The following is a 25,910-nucleotide window of genomic DNA, read 5'->3' as shown; positions in this document are numbered from 1 at the left end:
ACTGAAATATGAACTAGTTCAGAATTTAAATGGTGAACTATGAACGTGAACTATTCATGTTTACTTGTATGAACTGAACTTTGAACTAGTTCATGAGAGGTGTGAACTTGCACAACACTGCCAATGGCACTCAGTTCTTGCCAGGAAATTATTGTGAAATTACTAGAAAACGATGCACCCATAAAACAAAACGCATTTATAAAATTTACTTTTTGTATGAACATGTTTTCGTCTGCTCATGCCAAAGTCATTCGGTGCCTGCACAGAATTAGCAGTGGTTATTTATATATCTATAACATCAGTCTTAATTGAAAACTTGTGCTTATTGGCTCCATACATAGTTTTTAATGTTTGAACCCTGTTGAACTATTTGCATCTTTTGAAATGCAACGTGTGCTTTTATCAGTCGAGCCAAGAACAGAAAGAATGTCTCCAGTTCCTGGTCCGTTTCACACATATGTTACACACACATGTTTACAGTACTCCACTGCGCTCTGTCCGGGGCCCCTGCTCGGGGGAGCGGCAGCAGGGGGAGAAAAAAGAGCGAGGCAGAGATAGGGAGCAAATACGAGGAGGCTGATCAGAAGCCAGTCTTGGCACCGCTCCGCTCCCCAGCCGGACCTCAAGCATGCAAGCCCTTGGCTGTGGGATAGACAGGAGGTTCTGGGACTTTGGAGGAGGAAGAGCGGCCAGCTGGAGCGGTAACAGACTGGTATTGTGAGCTGACTGACGCCTTGGTGACGCAGAGATTCACGCTGCCCGGGTGGCCTCTTCCCGGGCCCCACAGGGCCCCACTCTGCTGGAAGTGGGTCAGACAGACACAAGAACACAGTATGGAGAGAGACTGGAGAGTGTTCGCTCAGCAGAGATCCAAGACAAAGAGGCATCGAAAGAGCGGAGCTTGTGTACAGTGGGCTGGAAGAGAGCTGGGCAGAGGCCTTTGTTGACATTATGAAACTTCCAGTCAGGAGACGATCATCAGCATTGTGGTCAAATGATCTCATGATGATGGGCAAAACAGATTTTTTTTTACATCTGATTTAAATGCTTAGAATAATGGCAAATATATTTGTCTCAATATACATGAGTGCATCTTAGGACAGAATCTGTACAGAATAATAAATTCAGTCTCTGTTTCCTTTTACATTTTAACTCCAGCGCCAAAGATGCAGCAGCAGTCTGTTTCTCTGCTGCCGAAGACAAAATAATGAGCCTCATCATGAGGATTTGGACTGTTTATAACAGCATGAAAAGGCCTCATTGAGAAAAGAAATCTTCAAAGCACCAGCTGTAGCTCGTCTTGCCAGGAGGAGGCAGTGTTCGCATTCAGCGCACATTAACATTCTTCACAGCATCCATTTTGCCTCCAATTCTCTGCAGCACTTAAGCTGCAAAATGATCGCCAGCCGTAGAAGCAGAGAGCAGCTAGTTATCATGTTATTGATGTTGAGTCTTTGAAGAGGAAGAAGCTAAACAAACACGATAATACAAAATAAAAATAAAAAGATCTGAGGAAGTCGGAGGAATGTGAGGAATGGACAAGTGAAAGTAAAAAAACTGTCTTTAAGAGGATGGACAAAGCCACGGCCGTGTCACACTTAAACCTGAAAGATGCCTGGAAATACCATAAAGTTGTTTTTGTGAGTGTTTCAGGGGAGCGTGACCACATGCGGCAGAGGCGGCTGATTGTAGTCGAAGTGTTAAAACCCTGAAACCTGCTCACAACTGAGCCTGAAAAGACATTTCAAGTATTTCAACCTCCACCTACGCCCAGCAATTATGATCCGGTGGAAACCGAGAATGAATAGCTTTTGTGTTAAGACTGTAGCTTTAAGCCACAAGCAAACATTACACCGAGATGGAATTTATACCTTTCATCGTTTCAGGGAGAGAGAAAAAAATAAAAAATTCACATTCCAGTCAGCGGGAACAAGTGTGAGTGTGAGTGTGTGTGTGGTTACGCTTTACATCTGTCCTGGCATCCTGTCTGAGCATCATCTGGTTATTCATTCTGTTTGTTCTGAAACTGAACATGCTTTGTGTTTATCCTCCCACACACAGCCTCAGCGGGGAATCCAATAAGTTTCCAAATTGAGCTTTTTTAAGGGAAAAAACAAAACAACTTCTCTCAACCTGGATCTGATGACAGCAGGGACGGACATGTGGAGATGTGAATCAAGAAACAGACCACACTGTCACTCGTGGTAAATACTTTATATGCAATTGTTTCTTGATCGTTGCAAACACTGTATAGAAAACACTGAAGTAACATTGTTTTTTTGAACATTTAAAGCGCGTCTGAGCTGTCAGACAGACAAGACACAGTAATCTAGAGCTTTATAAACATCCCCCCCCACACACACCTCTCTCTCCTGTCCTTACAATCTCCTCCACACATACACACACACAAACAGACACACAGCATTCAGGCTCTCCACTTATAATTCACAGTAGGCTGTATAACACTGTTTCTGTACCGCATGATGTTCTCAGCATCTTTTTTTTTATTATTATTTAAAATAGCTATCGACATTTATACTGTAATATTTGGAAAGCGATACATTTGTATTTACATAAGCTTATTGAGCGAGATTCAAATACAATGTGTACATATGTATAGTTGTATGTAGGATGCGTATATGAGAGTGTGTGCTGATCAGAGTGGTCTGATCATTCTGTTAGAGTCACTGACCAGTGACCAGTTCCATTGATAGCGTCCAGTCTGTTCAATACAGTCCAGTTAGAAAAAGGAGAACGTTGCCTGGCGCTGTGGCGAGTTTCTGCTCCGCTCAGAGAGGCAATGCAGGGCAACAGAGCAAACCCATCATGGGTTCTCTCCCCGTGTGGCAGTCTGCGAGGACGCGAAGAGATCTTGGGAGGCTGAATTGACCGGAGATGGCGTGAGGTGCTCACAGCACGTCAGACCCATCGTACATTGAGCAGAAGCCAGGGGGCGCCACTTGTTTCCTTGGACGGCTGGGATTTTGTTCAAGGGGTCCTACGATCTCAGCAGCCGGTACATTTAGACTCAAACTGTAATTTCATACGGGATTAAAGTAAGAAAACATGGCCAATGGTCACAGTACCATGTCTGATTTTAAAAACACCTCTGTACGCATCGACAATGGATTCTTCAGGAAGGATGAGAAGTCCCTCCCCCCTCTGATCTTCCTGCCTTTACCTTTTTATCTTTCACACACAGAGATGCAAACACTCACATGTTACATTCATATACACAAAGTACCAAAGTAAGCAATTACACCTACACACACAGAAACACACAAAGAAATGTCCCTCTCACACACACATACAAGTACACACACACACACACATACACACACACAGGGACCTGGGTGATAGACCAAACTAATGTGAGAGGAAAGTGAGGCACATAATCCGACAGGCAAACTCCAGCCTGAATTTTGGTTTACTTAAAACAGAAGCCATATGTGGATGATTACCGTGTCTGAGACAGGTCCAGGACTTCAGCCTAGAGAGAACTTCTAAAATGTAAAATCATTTAGCACCTTTAACATACTCTGGATCTGCAACTACCTATTAAACAGAGACGGACGTAGAAGCTCTGGCTCCGTCGTCCACATGAGTAACAGCCATGCCAGCAAATCATTTCGGGGGTTTGGACTAAGGTACTATCGTGATGATATGGAGCAGTGCTTAAAGGCTGAGCTATTCTTTCACATCATCATTTGCTATTTAACCAAGGCATTCTGACAGAGATCCACATAATTAAACATTTAAGGAACTTATGTGCTCCAAGAGTCTCATAAACTCAGGGGTGGGACCCAACATAGGTCACTGGTCTAGTGCTGCTGGGTCCCTACATGGCAAGAGTAGCAATGGGTTCATAATGAGCTGGGGTCAGAAGAACAGGGACCAAATTTCGTTGTTTCTCAGATGAAAAAGCTTAAGAACCACAAACCGTGTTTCAGCGTGGTGCAGGAGCGACAGTGGTTGAAAAAGGAACTGCTGAGTCAATCTCTTGAGGGCGATAACGGAGGTGCTTAAAAGGCCCTTGTGGGTCTTTATTCAAAGTGGCAGCTATTTGCTATCTCTGTATGTAGATCTTTTGTAACTCCTTTTTCCATCTACCTTCCCTTCACGGTATTTAAAAGCTACTTCATTATCCTGGGTGTGTTGGTTCACAGGGTCAGTTAATTTGATTCCAGATTGAAAACTGAAAGAGAGACAGTAGGGGAGAATGAGAAAAGCAGGTAATCTGTCCATCCTTCCAGTCACCCGTCGCTTTGTTAAGACGGGGGAGAGTTCAGGAATTTAGCCGAGTTTCTGTTCAACCGTCGTCTGGGGTCGTGTCTTCAGGGGTGGATGAGTCCTCGGCAAAGTCATCCGATGAGCCGCTCTTGTGGATGCGGCCGTCACTGCGCATGCTATGGAAAGTCTTGCGGAAAGCCTCCATCATGGAGTGTGCCAGCTTCTTGGCCTCCAGCTTACTCTCACACTCCACAGCATGGCAGTCCATCTGGAAGGACAGGTCGTCGTTGATCTCCCTGTAGATCCAGGCAAACACGTTGGATCTGACGCTGTGGTCGGCTGTGCAGTAGGCGATGCGGGCCACCTGGTAGGTGTCCATGGTTGCTGACGCCTCGCTGTGGTCATGCAGGTGGTGAAGGCGAACCTGGAAGGGCCGGATCTCCAGCAGAGAGCTGCCTGCGGGGCAGATGCCCTGCTGCTGCTGAGCCAGGCCACGACTTTCCACCAGACCAGTCACTGCTGACTCTGTGCAGCCAGATAGGAACTGGGTCCCCGAGATAGTAACCTTACCCAGGTAGTTCACCTGCAGGAAATCAGACACAGAGATACTATTAGACTCAACCTTTACCACAGTGCAACATGTTACAGTTGACCATAAATACATAAGAGCATTTTCTACAGCTTTTTTCCACCAGATGAACAGAAACTGCAAGGACGAAATAACAGGGGTGTGATATGTCTTATATATATATATATATATACTTTCATACTGAGAAATATTATTATCGTTCCAAAGTCTAAGAGATTTCAATGCAAATCCCCAGTTACATTTGGTCAGCACCGTTTAAAGAAGTGGTCAACAGTTACTGCAATTTGGTTGCAACACCTTTTTGCCCCTGAAACTCCCAAACTATTTGGTTGACTCAAAACACACCCACCTCTCCATCGGCATAGTTGTGAATAGCCAATGGGGAAAATTTCATTTTTCGTGAACTGTCCCTTTAAACAGGTCATTTTCCTAACAGAGTTTATAAGGCCAAAACTTTAATTGTGAAAATCAAGAGTATAAGACCATTATCATTATAAATCACTGCCAGCAGTTTTAAATAATAAAAACACTGCTCGATAAAAAGTACTGAGAATATTCAATGCACATCTTATTAAACCTCACAAACCGGGGTCGTTTAGAGAAAGAAAGCTGTGCGTGTGTGTGTGTGTGTGTGTGTGTGTGTGTGTGTGTGTGTGTGTGTGTGTGTGTGTTTGTGTGTGTGTGTGTGTGTGTGTGTGTGTGTGTGTTTCTGAAAGAGAAGCTGGGGTTGCAACAAGGACCATTGAATTCCATAGTAATGACACTGCATACCAGGAGAGTGATACACTGAGTAGATAGAGAGGGATAAGAGATGAGGGTGAGAGAGAGAGAAAGTTAAGAAGTGAACAAAGCTGGAGATTTCTGTGGGCATGAGGCCAATTCAAGATTGGTCGAGGAATAATGGCCGACTTGTGGGCTTTCTCTACATGGTGTTCTTTATGGCTTTATACAAATACACAGAGGAGGAGCCTGCTATGAGTCAAACGCTCAAAGGGTTTTCACTCATGTCTGTGTTTACACTGGGGCAGGGGAATACTCTGCACACTCTAGAGTTCATCACAGCTGCTCGACATGCGCACACATTTGACATACGGCTGCAGATAACACGAGTGCAATGATAAGTGTGAATACTAAAGGGCAAGATTGGTATCATATCACACTCTGGAACATTTGCAGAAGATGTGGCATGCATTCGTCGCCCAATGCAAATTTGCCCATTAAGAAATGGAAGTGAACTATTATCTCAAAGCAAGGTTTTATGATATTGATAAGGGAAAAGTCCACCCAGCAGATCAACAGATACCAAAAAGCATAAAGCATGACTAAGTGAGCAACTGAGATAAAGGACCAGAAAAAGACATAAAGCAGAAACTTGGGACCTGTTTTATTCATCCCCCGATCTGACTGCACCCTTCGAGTCAACCTGCCCTCATTCTCTGCTATGATTTTGACTGAATGGGATCTTACAGAGTGAGTATGTAGAACAGCCAGCCAGGCACCAGCCTCTCGGTTAGACAAGCAGTTAGTCCTGTGTAGGATAGATATACTGTAGCATATACGATTAAGGCGAGTAACACAGGCACTGATATCTTGAGTAAAATGTAGCAACTTGTCAAATTTCTTTTTAAAACCTCAAACCTCTGATGCCAACAACAGTTTATTTTATATACAAACACATGTGAAAGAATTGGAAGCCTTAAAATATCAGAAAATGGAAAAAATGGAGAAATGGAGCAGCAAAAAAAGGAAGAGGAAGCAAGTGATAACTTGAATGTAGAAGAACAGTCTGTTAAAAGAAAGTTCTTTAAAGTGATAATTTGTGAAAAATAATTACAAATACTGTATCACCCAGTGACATGTCTTAACTCTGGCCAGTAAATGAATGAAGCAACTGAACATCAAAATTGTGTGAACATGACCAGGAACAGTGATATATCATATTCCATGTGAAAATCAGGTGAATTAAAATGTGTATCGTGTTTTAACTAAATGTTGTCATAACAGCTAAAAATCGGATTGGGGGGGAAACTGTATCCACATTTACACAAACAATAGCCTAGTACGACTTGGCCGCTGAGGGTTTCCTATAAGCAACACTGATTCAAAGAGTTAGGCAGTAAAGCAGCTGCCTCCTCAAACATGGTTTTCATTAGTGGTGACCACAGGATGAGACATAGTGCCTTCGCTTCGGATCCATCAAACAGCTGAGTACCCCAGGTCTGCAGGAGCAGCGTGGAGGCGAGGCAGTTTGCTATAGTCAACCACACCGACACCGTCTCGTAGCCAAAAGGCGGTCAGTCACTCAGTCAGCCAACAAATCTAAAGACTGAGCCAAGATATATCATTCATTCAGTGTGCTGTTAGCATGTCAAAAGACAAGGAGAGAGTCATTATGGACTTCTTTTCTCTGATACTTATATTTTGATATTGAGTTGCTTGTTTAATGTGATTGTTTCTACTGATTGCTCACTTCCTAGCTGAACTAAGGATGACGGCATTGCCAGGTTTCATTTCCTTACAGGAGTTGGGAGTCGGCCAACGTCTTCTCTCATGTCAGCTTTATTGTCTCTGTTCTGCTGTCATGTTACAAAATAATGTTTGTGCCTGGATAAATAATGCTGACATGGTGAAGAGTTGCAGTGACCTGCTATTCAGTCTGAATGACAAGAATGAATTCTTTAGCCCAACTTTGCTTTTATTGGCATCACAGTGTTTGTATATACTATGCATGCAATTGGTCATTACGTTTTCTGGGTTGCTCACTTGGTGCCGTAAAGGCTAGAGGAGCTGCTCCACTTAAAATTCAAGCGCTCAAATTTGACAATTCTCAAAGACTTTTAGGTTAAAAGTCCGGGTAGGACCTCGGACCTGGAACAAGGGTTAAAGACGGAGAAAATGAAAAAGATATAAGCACACTCAAGAAAACCATAACCTTCATTGGTATTAGCTCTGGAGTAAAGTCCAGAAACAACAACAGAACTCACAAGATTATCAGAGCAGCAAATTCTTTCCGTTCTTTCTTTCTAGAAAAAAAGTTTAAAATTCCTACAAGTTCGACCTGTTTTGGCTAAATGTTTCTGTCGGAGTACCTTTTATTATACATGAACAGATGAATACAAATTAGATGAACTAGAATAAGATATAAGGTAAGAGTGTGTGTGTGTGTGTGTGTGTGTGTGTGTGTGTGTGTGTGTGTGTGTGTGTGTGTGTGTGTGTGTGTGTGTGTGTGTGTGTGTGTGTGTGTGTGTGTGTGTGTGTGTGTGTGTGTGTGTACGGCGGAGATAAGTGAGGACTGTGTGAGGTGAGGAGGTCACCAGACAGAGCAAACATTAGACTTTGTTTCCTTCAAGTCCAAAGCAAACATGCAGCTGGAAGAGGAAATTGTTACATTGCTCGAGCAGAAAGATGGAGGAAAGATAGAAAAATGCTGCCTATAAGGCTGTGCTAATAAAACAAACACGCCACTGACTCATTGGATGCATATGAATTTTGAGAATTTTTAACTCTACTGACTTTTTTCCTTGAGGCTAAAGACGACACTGAGCCCATTTACACCTGGTATTAAAATGTGGTCTGTCTGTGAATTCAGCAAATGTAGAAGGAAAGTTGAGTTTGTTCATTTATGTGCACTAAATGTGAAAATGAATCTGGAGTTTATAATGTTTGCCTCTAGAAACATGGCAATGGATTGACAAAAAATGTGAACAGGCTACAATCTATATTATTGGACTAGCAGCTCAAATAAAGCCAAACAAGCTTTTATTAGTACACTGCCTTGAATTAACTGCAATTATTTCTGTAATACTAACTAAATAATAACTTTAGTGAAACATTAAATACTGTCAGATTTAGATTAAAAGCAGCAGATGACAGTAATCCAGTTGAAAATCCAGTCCATTGTAGGCTAATTTAGCAGAAATTAATCAAAATTATAGATAGTAATTTAATTCCAGTCCCAAAAAAGTGGTCGCGACAATCACAATGAATTGATAAAATAATGTTCAGGGAACACGGCTGTAACCTTTCAAATGAGACCATACTACCTCAAAAACGTCAGACTGACCTGCAAACACATAAAAACTTATATAACTTATAATATGTCAGACAGTAACACTGATATCCACCAACAGAAATGCCACAATTAGAATTATGCTTTAGAATGTGTCTTGGTATTTCCTTGTGAAAAGTTATTCCTCCTTAAAAATAAGGATCAGACTTGAAACCACAACCTCTGATAGAATAACACAGAAAGAAGCGCCAGCAGAGCATCAGCTCCACCGTACATGGTCGAGTTTTGTTTTGTGGGCAAACGATTAGGAAAATTATACTTTTTCAGACTGAAAGAAGCCAGCGAGACATGATCACATTGAAATTAAAAGCACAAATCTCACATCTGACACCAGCTGAATTAAATATGAGGCCACAAAACAGTAGCATGAGGTGGATCTGTGCACAGTTTGAGTGTCTGGGAGGAAATTGCAGAGGTGGATCCGAGACAAGTTAGTGGGTGACTTTAACGGCTACAGCTGTGAGTGAGTGCCTGTGTGAGTGAGTGTGTGAGCGCATCGGAACAGTTTCCAAATGTACAAATCATGGATTGGAACAATCAGGAGACAAACACTGAATCAAATGATCGTAAAATTCTGCAGATGGAAAAGAAAACCGAAAAGAAACATGATTCAGGTTGGAAGAGGAAATTAACTTTATATCCATAGACTGTATATAAAAGATGGAAAACATGACAGTTAGCCAAATGTGAAGCCAAAGCATGTAGATTGCCCCCTGGTGGCTGGCTGAAGCATAGGCTGTAAATCTCTTGCCTCCTCCATGTTGGTGGATGTTACATGGAACAAACTGAAAGTCAAAGTAGGCCTACACTTGACATGAACTTTTCTAAAAGATGGGTTCGGACATTTTAGGTAGCTCTCCTCACACTGCTGTATGTTTAAGTGCTCATCTAGCTAGTTATTTGATGCTATAAACACAACGTGAAACCTCATGCTTGACGGCTGAGACGGACTCGGTATTGTGGCTCCATCCCCGGATCGCTACTGCACAGACTTTGGTTCCAAGTGATATCTTCGGTGCAAGAAGGCAACTTTTATATCTTGGATATTTTGGCATCTCTGAAGTACATTCTATGGTGTTTATTATTTATTTTTAAAACTATGCACAAAATTGATACATCAAATCGACTCTGTCCCAGACCAGAACACATCTGCTGTCCTGTGCTCTGGCAGCCTGCTCACCAGTCGTCTCAGTCTCAGACAGGCAAGCTTAAATCATTTTAGAGATCTACAGAGTCGTCCCAGTTGATTCAACTTTCCATGTGTTTCTCCTATTTGTCCTAAACTCTTCTTGTCTCTTGTCGTCCCCTCTTTCCATCTCACGCTCCCTTCTCTCTTTTACCCCCTCTCCTCTATCCTCACTTCCCCACTATTGTTGGGTACCCCCCTCCGAGATTAATTGGTAACAGTTCTCTACCGTCAAACTGAAAATATTGATTGAATTACATGAAGCAATATAGAGACAGAAATAATGAGGAGTTACAGGAGCTAAGGCCTCTGGGGGCTGCAAAGATGGAATTCTGCACCGACAGAAAAACTGACAGACATACAAGCTGGAGGGAGAAAGAGGAAAAAACTGTGTTTGGGAAACTTCAATTTTCAAGTATGCCAAGGGAAGATGTGAAGTATCCACTGGATTCCTAAACTAAATGTGTTTGTGTACCTGTTTCATAGCAGAGAGAGAAAAACACTGAAATGGAGTGAGAGTGTTTGTGACACTGAGATGGGGGGGAGGAGTGTGGTTAAACACTAGCATGTGTGACGAGACATGTGGCCACCATTACTGACTCTTGGTTTATGGAGGTTATTGTCATTTTCTATTCTTTCTAACTCCTCGATTGGGAGACTCTCGAGGAGAAGGTCGCACGGCAAGGAAGAGACGGCTGAAATCGTCAGATTGCTACAGTTCTTAGCCTTAAGGAACATTAAAAGAAGTTAACAGAAAAGTTTAGGGCTGAGAGGATTAATCACTCATGTCTGTTTGAGAAATAAGGAGCATCAGCAAGCAGTTGGTTAGCTTAACCGAAAGACTGTCCAAAAGGGATACCAGATACAAAATAAATCAACATATCGGAATCTTTTAAGCTGCAATGACACTAACACTTTACACTTCCTTATTCGTACAAAATCAGCCGTTTTATTTATCCTCTTAAATAGTGATTGTTAAAAGTGCGAGCTTGAGGAGCCAGGTGAGCAGTTATCCAGTCTTAATGCTAAGCTCAGCTAATCAGCTGCAAACGGAGCTTCAGATTTACAGTACAGCTACAAGAGTGGTACAAATCTTTTCATACGTAAAAGGGAATAATCAGCAACTCCCGAAAAATCTCAAACCACATCCTGAGAAACAAAGCTGTCCCTGAAATTAGTGTTAAAACTCAGACGCAAATGTCCCTGATACTTATTAATCAGATTTTGAAAACGTTCCTGCATTATGGTTGCATTGTACTTTTCCACCAATTCTTCAGTGTGTGCATCTGTAGCCCTGGAAAATATACATCAACTTCTGTGTCTGGCTGGAAACAAATTAGATCATAAATCCGAATATTGTTCTAAGACACATGTAAGATAATCATCAGAGAGTTTTGTGCAAATGCTGCCTCATTAAGTCCTTTATCTGCATGTTTGTAACACTGCAAAGGACTTGAGTCATTACCACCATGCTGCAGTACATGCATGCCAACACATTCCCTCTGCCACCGCCACATGCCAGCTTCAATCCGGTCTGAGTGTGATGATGAATGAGGCAGACAGATTTTAACATTTAACATGTTCTCATGATTCACAGGATGAAAACCCAACAATGCCTGATAAACCGCAATTATGCAACGAACGAAGGAGAAACAGACGGACAGAGAGAGACACTTACTGCCGTAAACAGATGTGAAAAATAGGCTGAGAAGCTGATAGAATGTAAGTTTAATGCAAAGGAAGACTGAAGAAAGTGAGGGATACACAGAGGGAAACATTAAAAAAAACATCCGCAGCCCAGCAAGCAAACCAGTGGGGGGGAAAGACAGTAACATCCTGGTCCACTCACGCACAGCACACACCGTCTGTGTGTCTGTCTCTGTGTGTGCGTGTAACCTCGCAGGCATGCATGTGTATAAGAGGTGTAGAGCTAGGGCAGCTGCTGTGGCTGCTCGGGCCACAGCTGGTTCAGCTATCAGCAGAAGAAAGGAGGTATGGGAAAAAGGGGGGGGGGGGGGGAGGAAGAGAGAGACTTTGAGGAATCAGTGAAGAGATACCTGTCCCTGCGGAGGAGCTTTGGCAATGTAGATAGAGAAGAAGAAGAAGAAGAAAGGGGCTGAAATGACAGGAAAGGGGCTGAGAGCAGAACAAGGAAAGCAGTTTGGTCCCATTGGATCAGAAGCAGTCTGGGAACAGGCTGTGATGTGAAGGTACAAACATTTAGAAGCGCTTCTGGAACTTGTCGTTTCAGCATTAAGCAATTTCCCAGACACCGATCCAAGGACAACAGCTTGCTCTTTAGCTGCAGACAAAAACACAGTCTGTCTCTCAGTGATATCAAAGATCTCTCCATCCAAACTTTGTGTTGTTTTCTTACTAGCTTGAGATGATTCAACACTGTGATTGTTTTTGTTTTTTTACCTCAAATATCAGATTTGTCTATTGCAGTAGAGTGTGGCTCGAGCTGCTGTTTCAATCCAAACCAGTCCGAGCCTGAGAGAAAAACTCACCCAGCCTGACCGTATCCCGAGGGGTACGCTGCTATTTCTATCCAAAAACCAACCTAATGTTTTCCCTGATAAAAAGCACATGCAGTATAAAAAAAGCCAGCATAACCAAACCTGAATATTTTTTACAATTTTAATCCGAAGCTCGTGGGTCGGCAATGGTGATATTTGTCCTTTGTGAGACTCGTGATTCAGCTAATATTCAAAAGATTAGGACGATTAGGAGGGGATTGGCATATACACCCTCCTCATTAAAACAGGTAACCAGTTGTAACGCTGTAGCAGGTCGGTGTGTATTCATTATCTGAACATTTGGAAATGTGATTTAAAACTTATTTTGTAATTCAACATTACGCAACATTAATCCCTTAAGCACTTACAAGTTTATATTACTCACCAAGCACATATGGTGTCTCAGTCAGTATTCATTCTATTTTTATTATTTGATATTCACAGTATCTGTATTGGATGTCTGCTTGGACCGCAGTAAGTTCCATGAAATTGGGATAGAGACAGTTACTGAGTCACACACAAAAATGCTACGGCATGTTCTAACGTTAAAATACAAGTGTCCCGCTGTTGAACACAACGGTTACCCAGGCGCTCTCCCTCAGTAGGCCCCTGCGTCTGGATCCCCCAACATGACTGGAAATCCACTGCTTGGGAACGCAGCATTCCTGAGGAGGTTGTTAACATTCCTCTAAACTTATTGAATCAGCAAAGTACAGCTGGCTCCGCTTGCCACGGCATGCAAAGATGGATGAGGGCTTTTTTCTGAGCGTTCTGTGAGTATTTGCTTGTTTGTGTTGCGCAGTGAGAAGAAGGTGCTGTGTGTGTGTGTGTGTGTGTGTGTGTGTGTGTGTGTGTGTGTGTGTGTGTGTGTGTGTGTGTGTTTGTGTGTGTGTGTGCGTGTGTTAATGCGCAAAACAGAGTCTGAGTGTTGCAATGTAAGTCAAGACAGGAGCACCTCAGTGTAAATGAAAGAAGCTTTCACCCCTCACAGCCTCGTCCATACAGCCCACTATAGGTTCAAATTCTCCATATTTCAATGATGTTCATAAAATGCCTCTGAAATCTTCGCTCGAGACACTTGAGTCAGTCTCTTTTTAATTCCTGTCCCAAACTAATTCGCAATACAAGTATTACTTTAAATACACTATTTGATGCCATAACAAATGGTGTTTAGTCAAATCCTCCTGTACTGGGTACATCAGGATAAGCCTACAGAGCACACTGGGGTTTATCCCGTCCAGATTTTTTGCACAGAGAAGGTTTTGTGTAACACTGTACACACGTTATAGCAGCGCCACAGCTTATGGCTCCTACTCCCACCAGAGACATTCTATGTTTATCAGGCCATCGTGATTCTTGTCACACACGAGTAAACAGAGAACATTTTAGTTGTACTGGGAAGATTTGAACCCACAAAAGAAAAAAGGTTGCACTCTGGAAGCCCTGTCAAAGTGAAGTTTAAGTTAAACAAAATCAAAGCACCGTAGGGGCCCTGTGACAGGGCACCAGTCTAATTGGTTCCATCACACTTTCATAATATATTGTTAAATTTTTTACACAACATAAAAAAAGTCTGTAACTCTAGTGTTTTTACACCTTCTCTTCATGGTCGAACAGTTAGCTGTGGTCTTTGCCCTCATGCCACTTACTCTTCTCAGCTGTCAATGCCGAGGCTCAGAAGGTGGAGTGGGTCGCCCACAGACCAGAGAGTCAGTGGGTCAATCTCAGTCTCAGTCTCCCCCATTCCGTGTGCTGATAGTGTGTGAGTGATGTGTGGTAGAGAAAGTACAACACATTAATGCACTGTATGAATGTGTGCCTGAATGGGTGAATAGCAAAGCTGTACCGTAAAATGTTTTGTCATCGAGACTAGAAAAGCTCTACATAAATACAGACCATTTACTAACTAGACCATTCCTCTCCTACACAAACACACTGACCCATCTGTCACAATCAGACTGACCACCTGGAGCCATTTCACCAATGTCTCTGGCCTGTGAAATCATGGATATGTTTTTACCATCCTCTGCAGGCAGGCAGAATTTGTTATAATCAAGGCACCGCTTTCACAATGCACATTTACGTGACAAGCATTCAATTCCCAGCAGGCACTGGCCCTAGTCTGTAAGCTCATACTGTGAGTGTAACAGAAAAAAAAGAGGATGACTAAAATTAGGACATTTGATCTGACTGTCCAGTCTTTTATCAGAGAAGAACCAAACAGCTCAGATTAATCAATGGATCTGAGAAAAGCCCTGAACTGCAGCACAGGCTTCCACTACACAAGAGTTCACCTGTGAACCACAATCCACTCAGATTTCGTCTCAACATCGCTCAACCTTCATACTAGCACATAAGAACAGCAATTCTTTAAATGATGCCTACAACATAAATCCTCAACTTTCTAAATTATTAAAATGTCTTGTTTCCAAACTTTCTGTTAAGTCCTGATACAGATAGCAATACCCTCTGCCCATATGGTAATTATATCTACACTACAGACACAGAACAGTAGCATGCAAGTACTCTAGCTATTGTATTTAAAAGTCCTTACAATCCATCTGTCTTTGTATCTATCTGTGACCCTGGACTGATGCTCACAAATATTCTGCAACAATAAACGGATAGGAAGCAGGAAATTCACTTTGCATTTTATACATTTTTATATTTCAGAGGAGTAATGTCCTAAGTGTGGTCACGCTGACCCTTTTCTGCTGTTCCCATTAGCTATGTGGTCCAAGAAGAAAAATTGCGGTGACTACTTAAGCTGGGAAGACACAACCTGGAAAATGTTGAACACTATTACAGATGACAAAGCAAGCGAATGTCCAAAAACCCTGATGTAAAAAAAGGCTGCCTCAGACTCCAGCACAGACATTCACATTTAGCAGGGAACTGGGAGCACCGGTCATCTCACCCTGGAGGTTACTTATCATATAAATGTCATCACTGTGCGTTCTGTTCTCTGTTCGCCAGAGAAGTGACGGTACGCACAGCACACTAACTGACATCAGCATACCAATTAGAGAGGGACAAAAAGCCTCTCTGCCTGACAGATAAGATAAAGACATGGTAGGACCAGCCTGCCCTGCGCTGCGAGTGGGAATGACGTCAGTGCAGGAGAAGCACGCACTGTCGCTGGTTTGGTTCAACTGTACATGAGAGAAATTGTTCCAAGCAGCAGCAGAAACAGAGCCAGACGGGCTTACACTGGAACTGACGATATGCAGACATTTTGACTTGTCATAGCAGTAAGAGCACACATGCTACTGATAACATTAGCAATGGCTGAGCTCTATTTAGGTGTCCCAGTAAAGTCACGACAGGGTGACAGGTGAGCCAGCCCAGCCCAGCACCAGGAGCCTGACACTGAAGCAGCTAAATGGATTTCAGCCATCATGGACTTGACTACCAAAAATGCTTTTCTACTGTACCATCTTTCAAAGGCCCCTTAGTCCCATTCTGGCAACTGTACTTAGTTTAATCTCTGATAGTCGCAGCTTAAAGTCAAATTCCTCTCTGAGAGTTTCTTTATACATCACTAGCTTCTTTCCCCCTCGGAGTGACGACGTAATGCCAAAATGCTAACAGCAAATATTTAGATTGCATCATAATCAATATGCATTCAGATTCAAAGTTTTTATATTTCTATACCTATACCTTTTAATACTTGTCAAGCATAGCGCAAGACAGGGCTAACGTTTTTTCATTGAATTCTGGGCATAGCACTGAGTAAGATAAATTATAGATGAAGAAATAATCACAATAGCTCTACCCTCAACAATTTAATCACAAATATGATCTTTCAGCAGAATTTCTATCCATGGTAACAAGCCATCATGACCCCCCCCCCCCCCCCCCTGTTTGTGAACTGCCACTTTGAAGCCTTGAGTTTGGCATTTTGGCCAGCGCAATCTTGTGTGACTGAGAGTTCATTGGACGGTACTAGCTGTCAATCACACGGTATCTACTCCCTAATGCAGATCATGCTTTATATGATATATTACTCTGAATGGGACCATAGTTTATATAATGAACATCATGCTGTATTGAAGAAGCTTCGATTGAGACCATAATCACCAAAATCGAGATAGAAGTTGAGATATTTTCTCAGGCTACGATAGAAATGGACTCCTTTTTTAAACCATTGGAGTCACCCTCTGATGGTCACTGTATAGAATACAGGCTGCAGACCAACAGTCTACCATTGTCATATACTTTTTATAAGCCTAATTTGACTAGTGACACCCGAGAAGAAGGAAAACAGGACTCTGAAGAGACAAGAGCAGAGAGTTAAAGGTGAATACTAATATCACTAACCTAACTGTGCATTCCTTAGTGTGAATGTGTCGGTAACTCTTCATTTTTCATCCTTTGAAAATGAAGTAAAAAGATTTACTTCAACCACAACCAAGTCACCGGTAAGAAGCTGAGTTGTATTTTCAGCAGCCTCCAAAATAATAATAATGTCATTGCATACGACTGTGGAGCTGGCACGGCTCTAAAGAGCATTGACTATCTTTTCTCAATGGACGTGAAGTGGACCACTCTGACAGCAGCAGGCCAGGCAGGGCAATGAGAGGCAGCCTTTCATCCTTGCTAGCTGTTAGCTTTGGCAGGGGCTCAGCGGCCCTCGGACAGCCTTCCTGCCTGCCTGCAAACTGGGACAACACCTGGGGGCTGGGAGAGAGCAGAATAAGGGAGACGGGTGAGAAAGGAAAGACGGGGAATCTAGACCATGCGGATAATAAATTGGATCATATTGTACCATATAAAGGCCAATCACGTAAGGGGAGAGAAGGGCAAAATGAGACCGCTGTTTCCTAAGTTTTTTGCCATGAAATTTCTCCCACGAAAAGAAAAGAATGTCTCTTTGAGGTCTGATGGTGGAAGCAGAGGTGCTGGGGCAGGTGGTCAGACAGATATGCAGACAGGCAGGTAGTGACTCAGACAGTAAGTTACACAAGACAGAACACACAGGCCAGCAAATGCATGCGGCGAGGCAGACAGAATTGTAAATGAGGAGGTCGCAGACAGATGAGGGAAATGAATTGTTTGGTGCGTGCGGCTGGTGTTCTACTGAATAGCTGTAGTGGTATCCATGGCAACATGGCTTTGGCATTTGCGGCAATGCTGGAAAGAGCAGCCGGCGCAGTGAGGAGCAGGCGGAGAGCGGCGAGTGGGATTCACACTAGACAGAGAGGGATACCAAGTTCATCTATCTGCAGTTTGCACCGTGGCAATGCATCAATATTTATCTTATCACAGTAGTGATAGCCAGAAGGATAATACGAGGTGCTGCTGCATGTTACCTTACACTAAAACTGTGCATCATTACACTGTTTAGTATGTATGACACACTGAACATGGGGATACTGATGAGTCGGTAGCCTGACACCGGACATAAGCTCTAACTTTATATTTTAAAATATCTACAGCAAAATGTGGCCAATAGATGCGTGTGTATATGTGTGTGTAAGGGGCAATTACTCCCACTTTGATTTACTTATAAGTAGAGATGTTGCGGTACCATTTTTCCCAACACAGATTCTGACACCTGGACTTTGTTCATGGGCCGTTACCAATGCATACAAAAAAATAGCAACTTTTATAATAATGAACCCTGAAGGGAAGTGTTGATTGCCGTCATTGTTGTTTGGCCTGGCTCGGGTTAAAACCCTCTTAAAAAGGGAATTAATGCCATAGAACTTTATTTATTATCTAGTTTGTCGCTTTACTTCTGGGACTTTCCAGCACGAAATATTACCAAATTACTGACACGTTCGCTAGCTCGGGCTAATGCTACACTACTGGAGATAAAAAATGTTCACTGCTCTACAACATAACTTGCCAGAGGCCCTACACTGCTGGCAAAGAAGAAAAAGTGTTTTTTTGAAGAAGGACATTTACAGTTTTAACTGTGTGAAACCAATTTACTTTAAAGACGTGGTATGAGATCAATAAATAGACTTGCACACTGGGCATATGCACAACCCAGCATTTTCAGCAGCATAGGAGGCCTTTCTGTTGCTGGTAGCTGTATCACAACATCTCCACTTGTGAGCCAATGAAAACCCTGCTGGATAACATACGTGTCTCTAAGACTGCACGTGTACCACAGAACAAACTTCTCTGCTCTACCAATAAAGGCCGCCTTACTCGCTTTCACTTCATGTTTTCATTTGAACCTCTGGAGTTTTTGGGAAGTGCTGCTGATGAGAACTCAGCACTTTTGGCCTCTTGGCTTTCTTACAACATTTTTGTTTTCCAACACATATATGCATATAAATATCTATACAGCATACGTCTGGGTGTGTTTCTGTGAGTTCTTCTGTAAACTGATCCAATAAACGTGGGGACTGTGTGTTCCATGCGTGTGTTTCTTGGCAATGATGTCATAGGGGGAATGACTTTTTGTCTATGTTTCAGGGTAACTAGCTATGAAATGTTTTGTTTATTTAGGCTAAGTTGAAAAAGCTCCCACTCCTTTTCCGACATGCTTGTTAACAGTAAAGCGTAACCGACCAAACACAACATTCCAAGTACAAAAACGAAATACTCGTACCCACACAGCCATTTGAAGTTGTCTCCTATGTGACCACAGTCATCTCACTTTATTTGTTATTGTTACAATGCTGTGGCATAAGACGGGCGAAGACACAAAGACGCACTCAGTGACATGGTGGGGGAGTGTTGTGTGTAATAACAGAACGTTGCTGCTATTTTAATCTGTAGTCTTGTTTGTTTTCTGTTTTGAGAAAAGAGAAAAGACTGCGAGTCCAACGGCTCATTGGTTCAAATGCTACATCTAACACTCGGCAGAGCCAGGGAGGAAAACAAACACATCCATGCCAGAGCACACACACACACACACACACACACACACACACACACACACACACACACACACACACACACACACACACACACACACACACACACACACACACACACACACACACACACACACACACACACACACACACACACACACACACACACACACACACACACACACAAGTGTGTACTTCAAAAAACTGTGTTGGTGGAGTAGCACGTGACAACGAATCTAACTTGGGTGTTCCAAAAGAAAAAGGAAAAACAGTTGGATTATGATTGTATTAATGCTATTACAGGTTTACTGTTCAGGCACGGGGCTGGATTTGGGGGATTAGGAGACCCATGTGATCCTACCTTGAATCCAGCTTGGGTCCTGCTCTTTGTGAGCGGCGTGGTGGAGCACAGCTCAATGGCCTCGGGCTCATGAAAGATCACCGTGGGCAACGGCTCCTTCCTCAGCGTCAGCACATTCAACTTCGTTTTCAGCATGGTCTGGAAGTGCTGAGGAAGAAAGAAAGAAAAAGAGACTGAAACACTGCTCTAAGAAGAAATAAAATCAGTTGCGGACAAGTTTATCCTTATGATTCAATATTTATAGTTTCCTTGTCAACACCATAGACTGTATATAAAGATGGATGACAAATGCTCCCAAAAACTGAAGCCAAAGCATCTTGCTGGCCCCACGGTGGCTTGGTTTAGTTAGTTATTTGATATATAACTAACCGTGCATATAACTATAAGTAGCCTAGATCAATAGTACTCAAAACATCAGGATTAACAGCTCTTTCTGACTCGTGATTGGCTGAGAGCTTATATCGGCGGGACCTCGACACCAGAACTCTATCCTCTGATCACTTCTACACAGACTCTGGCTCCAAATGCACAAGATTGAAGTTTTGGTATCTGAGATATTTTGGCTTCATTTATGGTTAGTGGGCGGAAGTGGAGACACGCCGTCCATCTTTACCGTCTGTGGTCAACACTGATGGAGTCTTAAACCCCCCTACACACTGTTATCTTAGTGCTTTTGTCCATCATAAGTGTGCATAAGCATAGGTTTAACCTTTCACATACATAGATGAATACCAAGAAAACACATCTCAGTGGTGAAAAATGGGGATGAAGACTGTAAGTGAGATGGTACAAGAGGTTTATTCTGCAGAAAGTGTAATGTGGGGGAGCAGGAGAAGGGAGAACTGCGCTCGCTACCTCCGTCAACACAAGAGTAGTGAGCTGCCTGCTCTCGTTCTAGAGTCCACCGGCCAGTGTTTTCTGATGCCGAGCAGAACCACAAGGCAAAACTAATATGCCGATGTAGAGCAGGTGTTATGTTAAGACCATGTTCATCATGTTACTTTAACAGGCTAATTAGCAAAAGAGAACAACTTGAGTCAAGCGCAATATCAGTACACTTTTGGTCATGACGCAAAGTATTCCCAACTAATTTTGCCGATAGATGAAAACTCAGGATCATTAAAGTGATTACAATTTATCCTGAGGCAGATCTAAATGTGTGCGGTTCATTTTACGGCAATGCATTTAAGCATCAAAGTACAAATCTTCTTCACAGTGGTGCTAGAGGAAAAGACCTGGAATCACTTAAGTCATTAGAATTCGTTATGTGGGAACCAAATTTCATAGTAATTCATCCCTAACTTTTAAGAGAAATGCAAGTAAAACAACTCGGATGACACTCATTAGAGCGTATAACTCGGAACATGCCCAAAAACTCCTCTAATGAACCCAAGTTTAAATGCACTAGATCCAGATTTTTTATTTGGATCTTCACCAAAATGCACAAAATAAATTATCAACACCCTAAATATGCATCTTTTCATCAAGATCCATCATTTATTCTGTGGGAAATTGGTGAAAATGTCTTTCAAAACACGAGATATACCCAAATTGTATGGGTTCATTCTTGGCCCACGTCCCATCCTTCCACCAAATTCAGTAGAAATTTGTTTAGCAGTTTTTGTATAACCCCGGAAAAAAAATACAACAATAGGGGAGCAAACATAACCCTCTTGGCTGAGGTAACTAAGACCTCAACCTGCTGATGGCACCAAGTTCAGAGGATCGATCTGACGGGTCAACATTGCAATCCTGTGAAGACAGACAGACAGACTATAATGTACCACCACGACCATAACAATACCCCAAGGAAGGGCTGCATTCACTGGAGGACCTCTGTCAAATGGAGCCCTTTTTACCTACAACAAGGAAGGACCTCTTATTTGTCTTAACTGACTTTACAACTCCAAGCAGAAGCAATGCGGTTTTGACAAGACTAAAATGATTTTCACACAATGCTGTAGTAGAAATGTATAATTAAAATAATAATAATGAATAACTACATTAATCTGGTGTTCCTCTGCAAGTACAGATTACTTTTAAAAATGCTCCCATTCACTATTTAACTTTTTCCTATCTGGTGCTTCGAAACAGTTTTTCCATGTTGGACGTGCACTGTGTCCTTTTCTTACAGAACAGATGGTCAACATATTCAGAAGATGAAAACTGTGAATCCTGCCAATACAGCTGATCATCAATCATCAGTTCTCTTGGTTCAGTGAGGCCAAGTAGACCATCCTCAATCAACTTCACAACACAAGTCAGGTGTCCAGTTTCTAAATCCAACTCCACTACAAAGAATTATGAAAAATACCAGCCTTTCATTTTATTACCATCATCCTAATAGTAATAATATTATTTATACTTCGACTAATCCTTGAAAATGTTACCGTTGTTTTGAAATTGAATTCTTATCTTTGTCCTCCTCCAAAAATATTTTGATCCTGTTTGCCAGGCATTGTGTTCATCATATGTGTAAACCAATGACATGTTATGTAGCATGACTAATATGCCTAATTTAATTCTTATGATAATTTAGAGAAAGGGGGGCATGAAAGGCCGATAAGGCAAGAAAAAAAAGCAGCAGATGAAGGAGATCAGCGAAAAAGTAAAATGGAGTTGTGAAAGTAAAGCCACATGTGTGTAAACGCTTTCTGACCTCCGCGTCAGCACTTTACAGCTTCCTGACAGCGGCTCACATTCCAGCGGTTGGCCCCAGTACGGAGTTTAGGGGGGCGGGGCAGGGGGGTGTTTGGAGACCTGTGGTGGGCTCCCCGACTCCTCCACCCCCCACCAGGAGCAAAAGCCTGAGCGGATGGCCGCTCGCGGAGTAAAGCTGGAATTCTATTCATAATATTTTCCCTGAATTTTTAATGTTTTTATTTCTCAATCCCCAACAGTCTCCTCATCAAGTTACTGCTGTTATTGATTCTATTTCTGAATACAACTTGAACCCGGGCAGGTTTTCTGTCTCCACCGTGAGGCTGCTGTGGGCTAGACCCTGTCTGAGCTGGTTACAATACAAAGGTTGTGTCTACACTAACCATCTAAATGCTAACTAAACAATGACTGCCGTCATAAGAAAACCAATGTTCCCCACAAGGATTATAAAAAAAATTACAGTTTTTAGATCAACAATAAGGGTTCTGATCGAGGTACGAAGCAAAATAGCTAATGTTTGACTTAAGTTAAAGCTTCTACATGTTTAATATTTAACTGGTTGTAATTCAAATATTTGTTGATCTACTGAACAGCTACAGAGCTATCAGTGTCATAACTCAGGTATCAAAGCTATAACTCAGGTGTTTGGCAACAGCTGGTCCTTCCTAGCGACTGACACGTGTCACAGAAGGACCTGATGGGTCTCCAAAGTCCACACATGAGTGGATCCCCAGTTCGATGGATTTAAAGTGAGCATTCAAGACAATTAATGCATTTTCAAACAGCCAATTTACCAATTTAAAAAAAGACAACCCCTAACAGACAAATCAGTTTTCATTTTACAGTGTAATGGAACATTTCGCCATTATACCAGACTATATATTATCTCTGCTTATGCATTCTATTTCTGTTTGTGTAACTGCCAAGATGACATCAGGGACACAAATCTGAGACTGTGCTCGTCTACCCCACCAAGACCTCGAAGAGGCCTTCAACCTGTGTCAGGGTTTGGCTTGGCCAGGAGGCCTTCAGCATGTGTCTGTGTCTTATCTCCTGGGATTTTACTATTCACTCTGTTCACACACATACAGTGCATACACACACACATAAACAAACAGTTCACACACACACGTAGTTCAACTCTTCACACACACACACATCTCTTCACTGCATCTGCATAAAAACCACATGCCTGCAGCTGTTTCATTGTCATCCCCTCTGCAGACGGCTCTTTGCATGCTGTAGGATTGTCTGACCTTCCACGCAAGGAATAAAATGTACTCAAAAGACTATGATTCTCTAATCTTTTTATTTCAGAATTCTCACTAGGTCAAATTTCTATCACAACAGTCGAAGTGCTCAGATACACTGTATTATGAGGAAGCTGGGCTACACAGAACAAAACATGTACTTTCACTTCTCTAAGTGTTTTAAAATTCACATGAACTTTCATTCCATCTCATCATTTAAAGGTAGTTACTGCCACATATTCCAACTTCCTCTGAACCAGATCATAGCATTTGCTATTTTGGAAACCAATTATGACATTTACTGTAAAAACAACATAGTTGTGCATATTTAGCAGCATCTAAAAGCATCAACACTGATGCACTGCTGCCAGTGTCCATGCAATTAATCTTTATTTATGGAGGAAAAAAGTTCAGGCCTTATTCTGCAAAAGCTGGAACATTGTGACTTTATAACATTTGAGTTTTTCCTATTTTACATATGATATAAAACTACAAACATCGCATAATATTTGAAATAGGTCTTCACTTGTGGGATAACGAGTTATATTTCCAACTCTGGATTTTAGCCCAAAACAGACCCAACATTACCAGCTAATTCCGCAAGTACATATCATTTCTCAAAGCTCTATGTGTAAATATTTGTGAACTGTTTATTTATAACCACGCAAATCCGGAAAAAAAAACTTCTTGTGCGCAATCAAGTGCATGAGAAATTGAGTCGAGAGCCTTTCGCAGATTGTCTTTTGCAGATTGTCTTTTGCAGTTTGCCTCCCGCAGTGATGAGTTTAACAGGTCACAGATGGCAAGCCAAACTTCTGGCCCCCTGAGGGAGCATTCTTACAGGACAGAAGTTCTCAGGTCAATCTCATGAAGGGTAAAATCAGACCTCTGCCACACCTACTGACACACGCGAAATAGGCATTATGGGGGTTTTATCATGGCAAAACTGTACAAACATGAAAAAACTGTTCAGAAGCCAGCGGATGTAATATGGGCAGATGTTCTGTGTCTGTAAATGAAATAATAAACTACACGCCCCAATGGCTACTGGTTTATCCTAAAAGCTCAAAACATGGTTAAGTAATATAAAGATTTGTTGGGAGCTCGCAGACCTCGAGACGAAAACCGTTTCTCAAACTATATTTAACCTGCCTGTGCAACATCTGCATTCTGCGACCCAGACACACTAGATGAAAGACTTTGCAGAGCTTTGAACCAGATGTTGTAGGTCTGTTGGGTGCTGGCAGGGAGGAAGACAGTAGGAAATCTGTTTGTTATCTGCTCATCTGTTCTACATCCCATCTTGTCATTTTCAAAAGAGAATCACCAGCCTGATATTAGAGTGAGACTTCTACCAAAATCAGAATCATTTAATTTCCATGTAGACAGAAAAGGTATTGTGATATATGGTGATAAGAATAGAACCACACAACTGTAGGGAATAAGTAAATCACCACTAGCTTAACAAATACAACTGCTTTGTGGTCGGTACACATGTTGGGTTCATGCATCAACTTCTGAATCACCACCACCACCGTGGCCTTGACAACTGAAATCCCTCTCTCCCCACAACCACACTATGGTTGGTCAATGTGGTCAGACGACCAACCATGATAATTAGTGTGGGATAGAGCTTTAAGAAAGAGCAAAATATCACGATGTGGTCAGTGGTATATTAGATAATCCTTCTTTTGACAGTATTACACAGCTAAAGAAGAAAGAGCATCAAGAGCCCACTCAACCACTTATAGCCAAACTTAAAGGTGCCCTTTGGAGTTTTCAGTTAACGATGGTGTTCAGACACCCACCAATTACAGGACTTGCCCAATGGTTCCACCGTTCCACTTTTTTTAACCAAAATTCCAACACACATTCGAGGATGAGGGTTAAAGTCAATGTTCGAACTGTAATGACTGAGGGGATCTGCAAACTTTCTCTGATGATGGTGGCAATATCTGAAGGTAACGCTTCTAATCTACATGCTTACAAGTGTGACACAGGGTAAGGCTGCCAACAGGGACATCTAAGATCAAAGCATAAGCACTCTACAGATACTGAGCTGACACAGGTCATTTCTTGTGAGTAACACCATAGTTTTACCTGGTTGGAAGATTTCCACAGTGTAGCATTCCTACCGTTTAGATCTAGTATTACACACCGATATTAATTGTGTGTATGCTTGAGGTCCCACAAACACATTGAAAGCATTTTT

The 25,910-nt window shown here is 42.1% G+C and overlaps 1 protein-coding gene across 1 annotated transcript in view; it reads right to left on the bottom strand.

The window, feature by feature from the left end:
* Positions 1-2,199: 2,199 nt before the first annotated feature.
* pid1 (phosphotyrosine interaction domain containing 1) overlaps positions 2,200-25,910 on the bottom strand; it is a 29,056-nt gene continuing 5,345 nt past the window's right edge. The window contains exons 2-3 of the mRNA XM_053423334.1: positions 19,788-19,934; positions 2,200-4,813 (exon numbers count right to left, since the gene is read on the bottom strand). Coding sequence (XP_053279309.1) covers positions 4,310-4,813; positions 19,788-19,934 — 651 coding nt within the window. The 3' untranslated portion in view covers positions 2,200-4,309. The remainder of the gene's footprint in view (positions 4,814-19,787; positions 19,935-25,910) is intronic.

The sequence above is a fragment of the Pleuronectes platessa genome, chromosome 5 (genome assembly GCF_947347685.1).
Source record: "Pleuronectes platessa chromosome 5, fPlePla1.1, whole genome shotgun sequence".
Taxonomy (NCBI): Eukaryota; Metazoa; Chordata; class Actinopteri; order Pleuronectiformes; family Pleuronectidae; genus Pleuronectes; species Pleuronectes platessa.
This window is presented reverse-complemented; position numbering and strand designations above follow the sequence as displayed.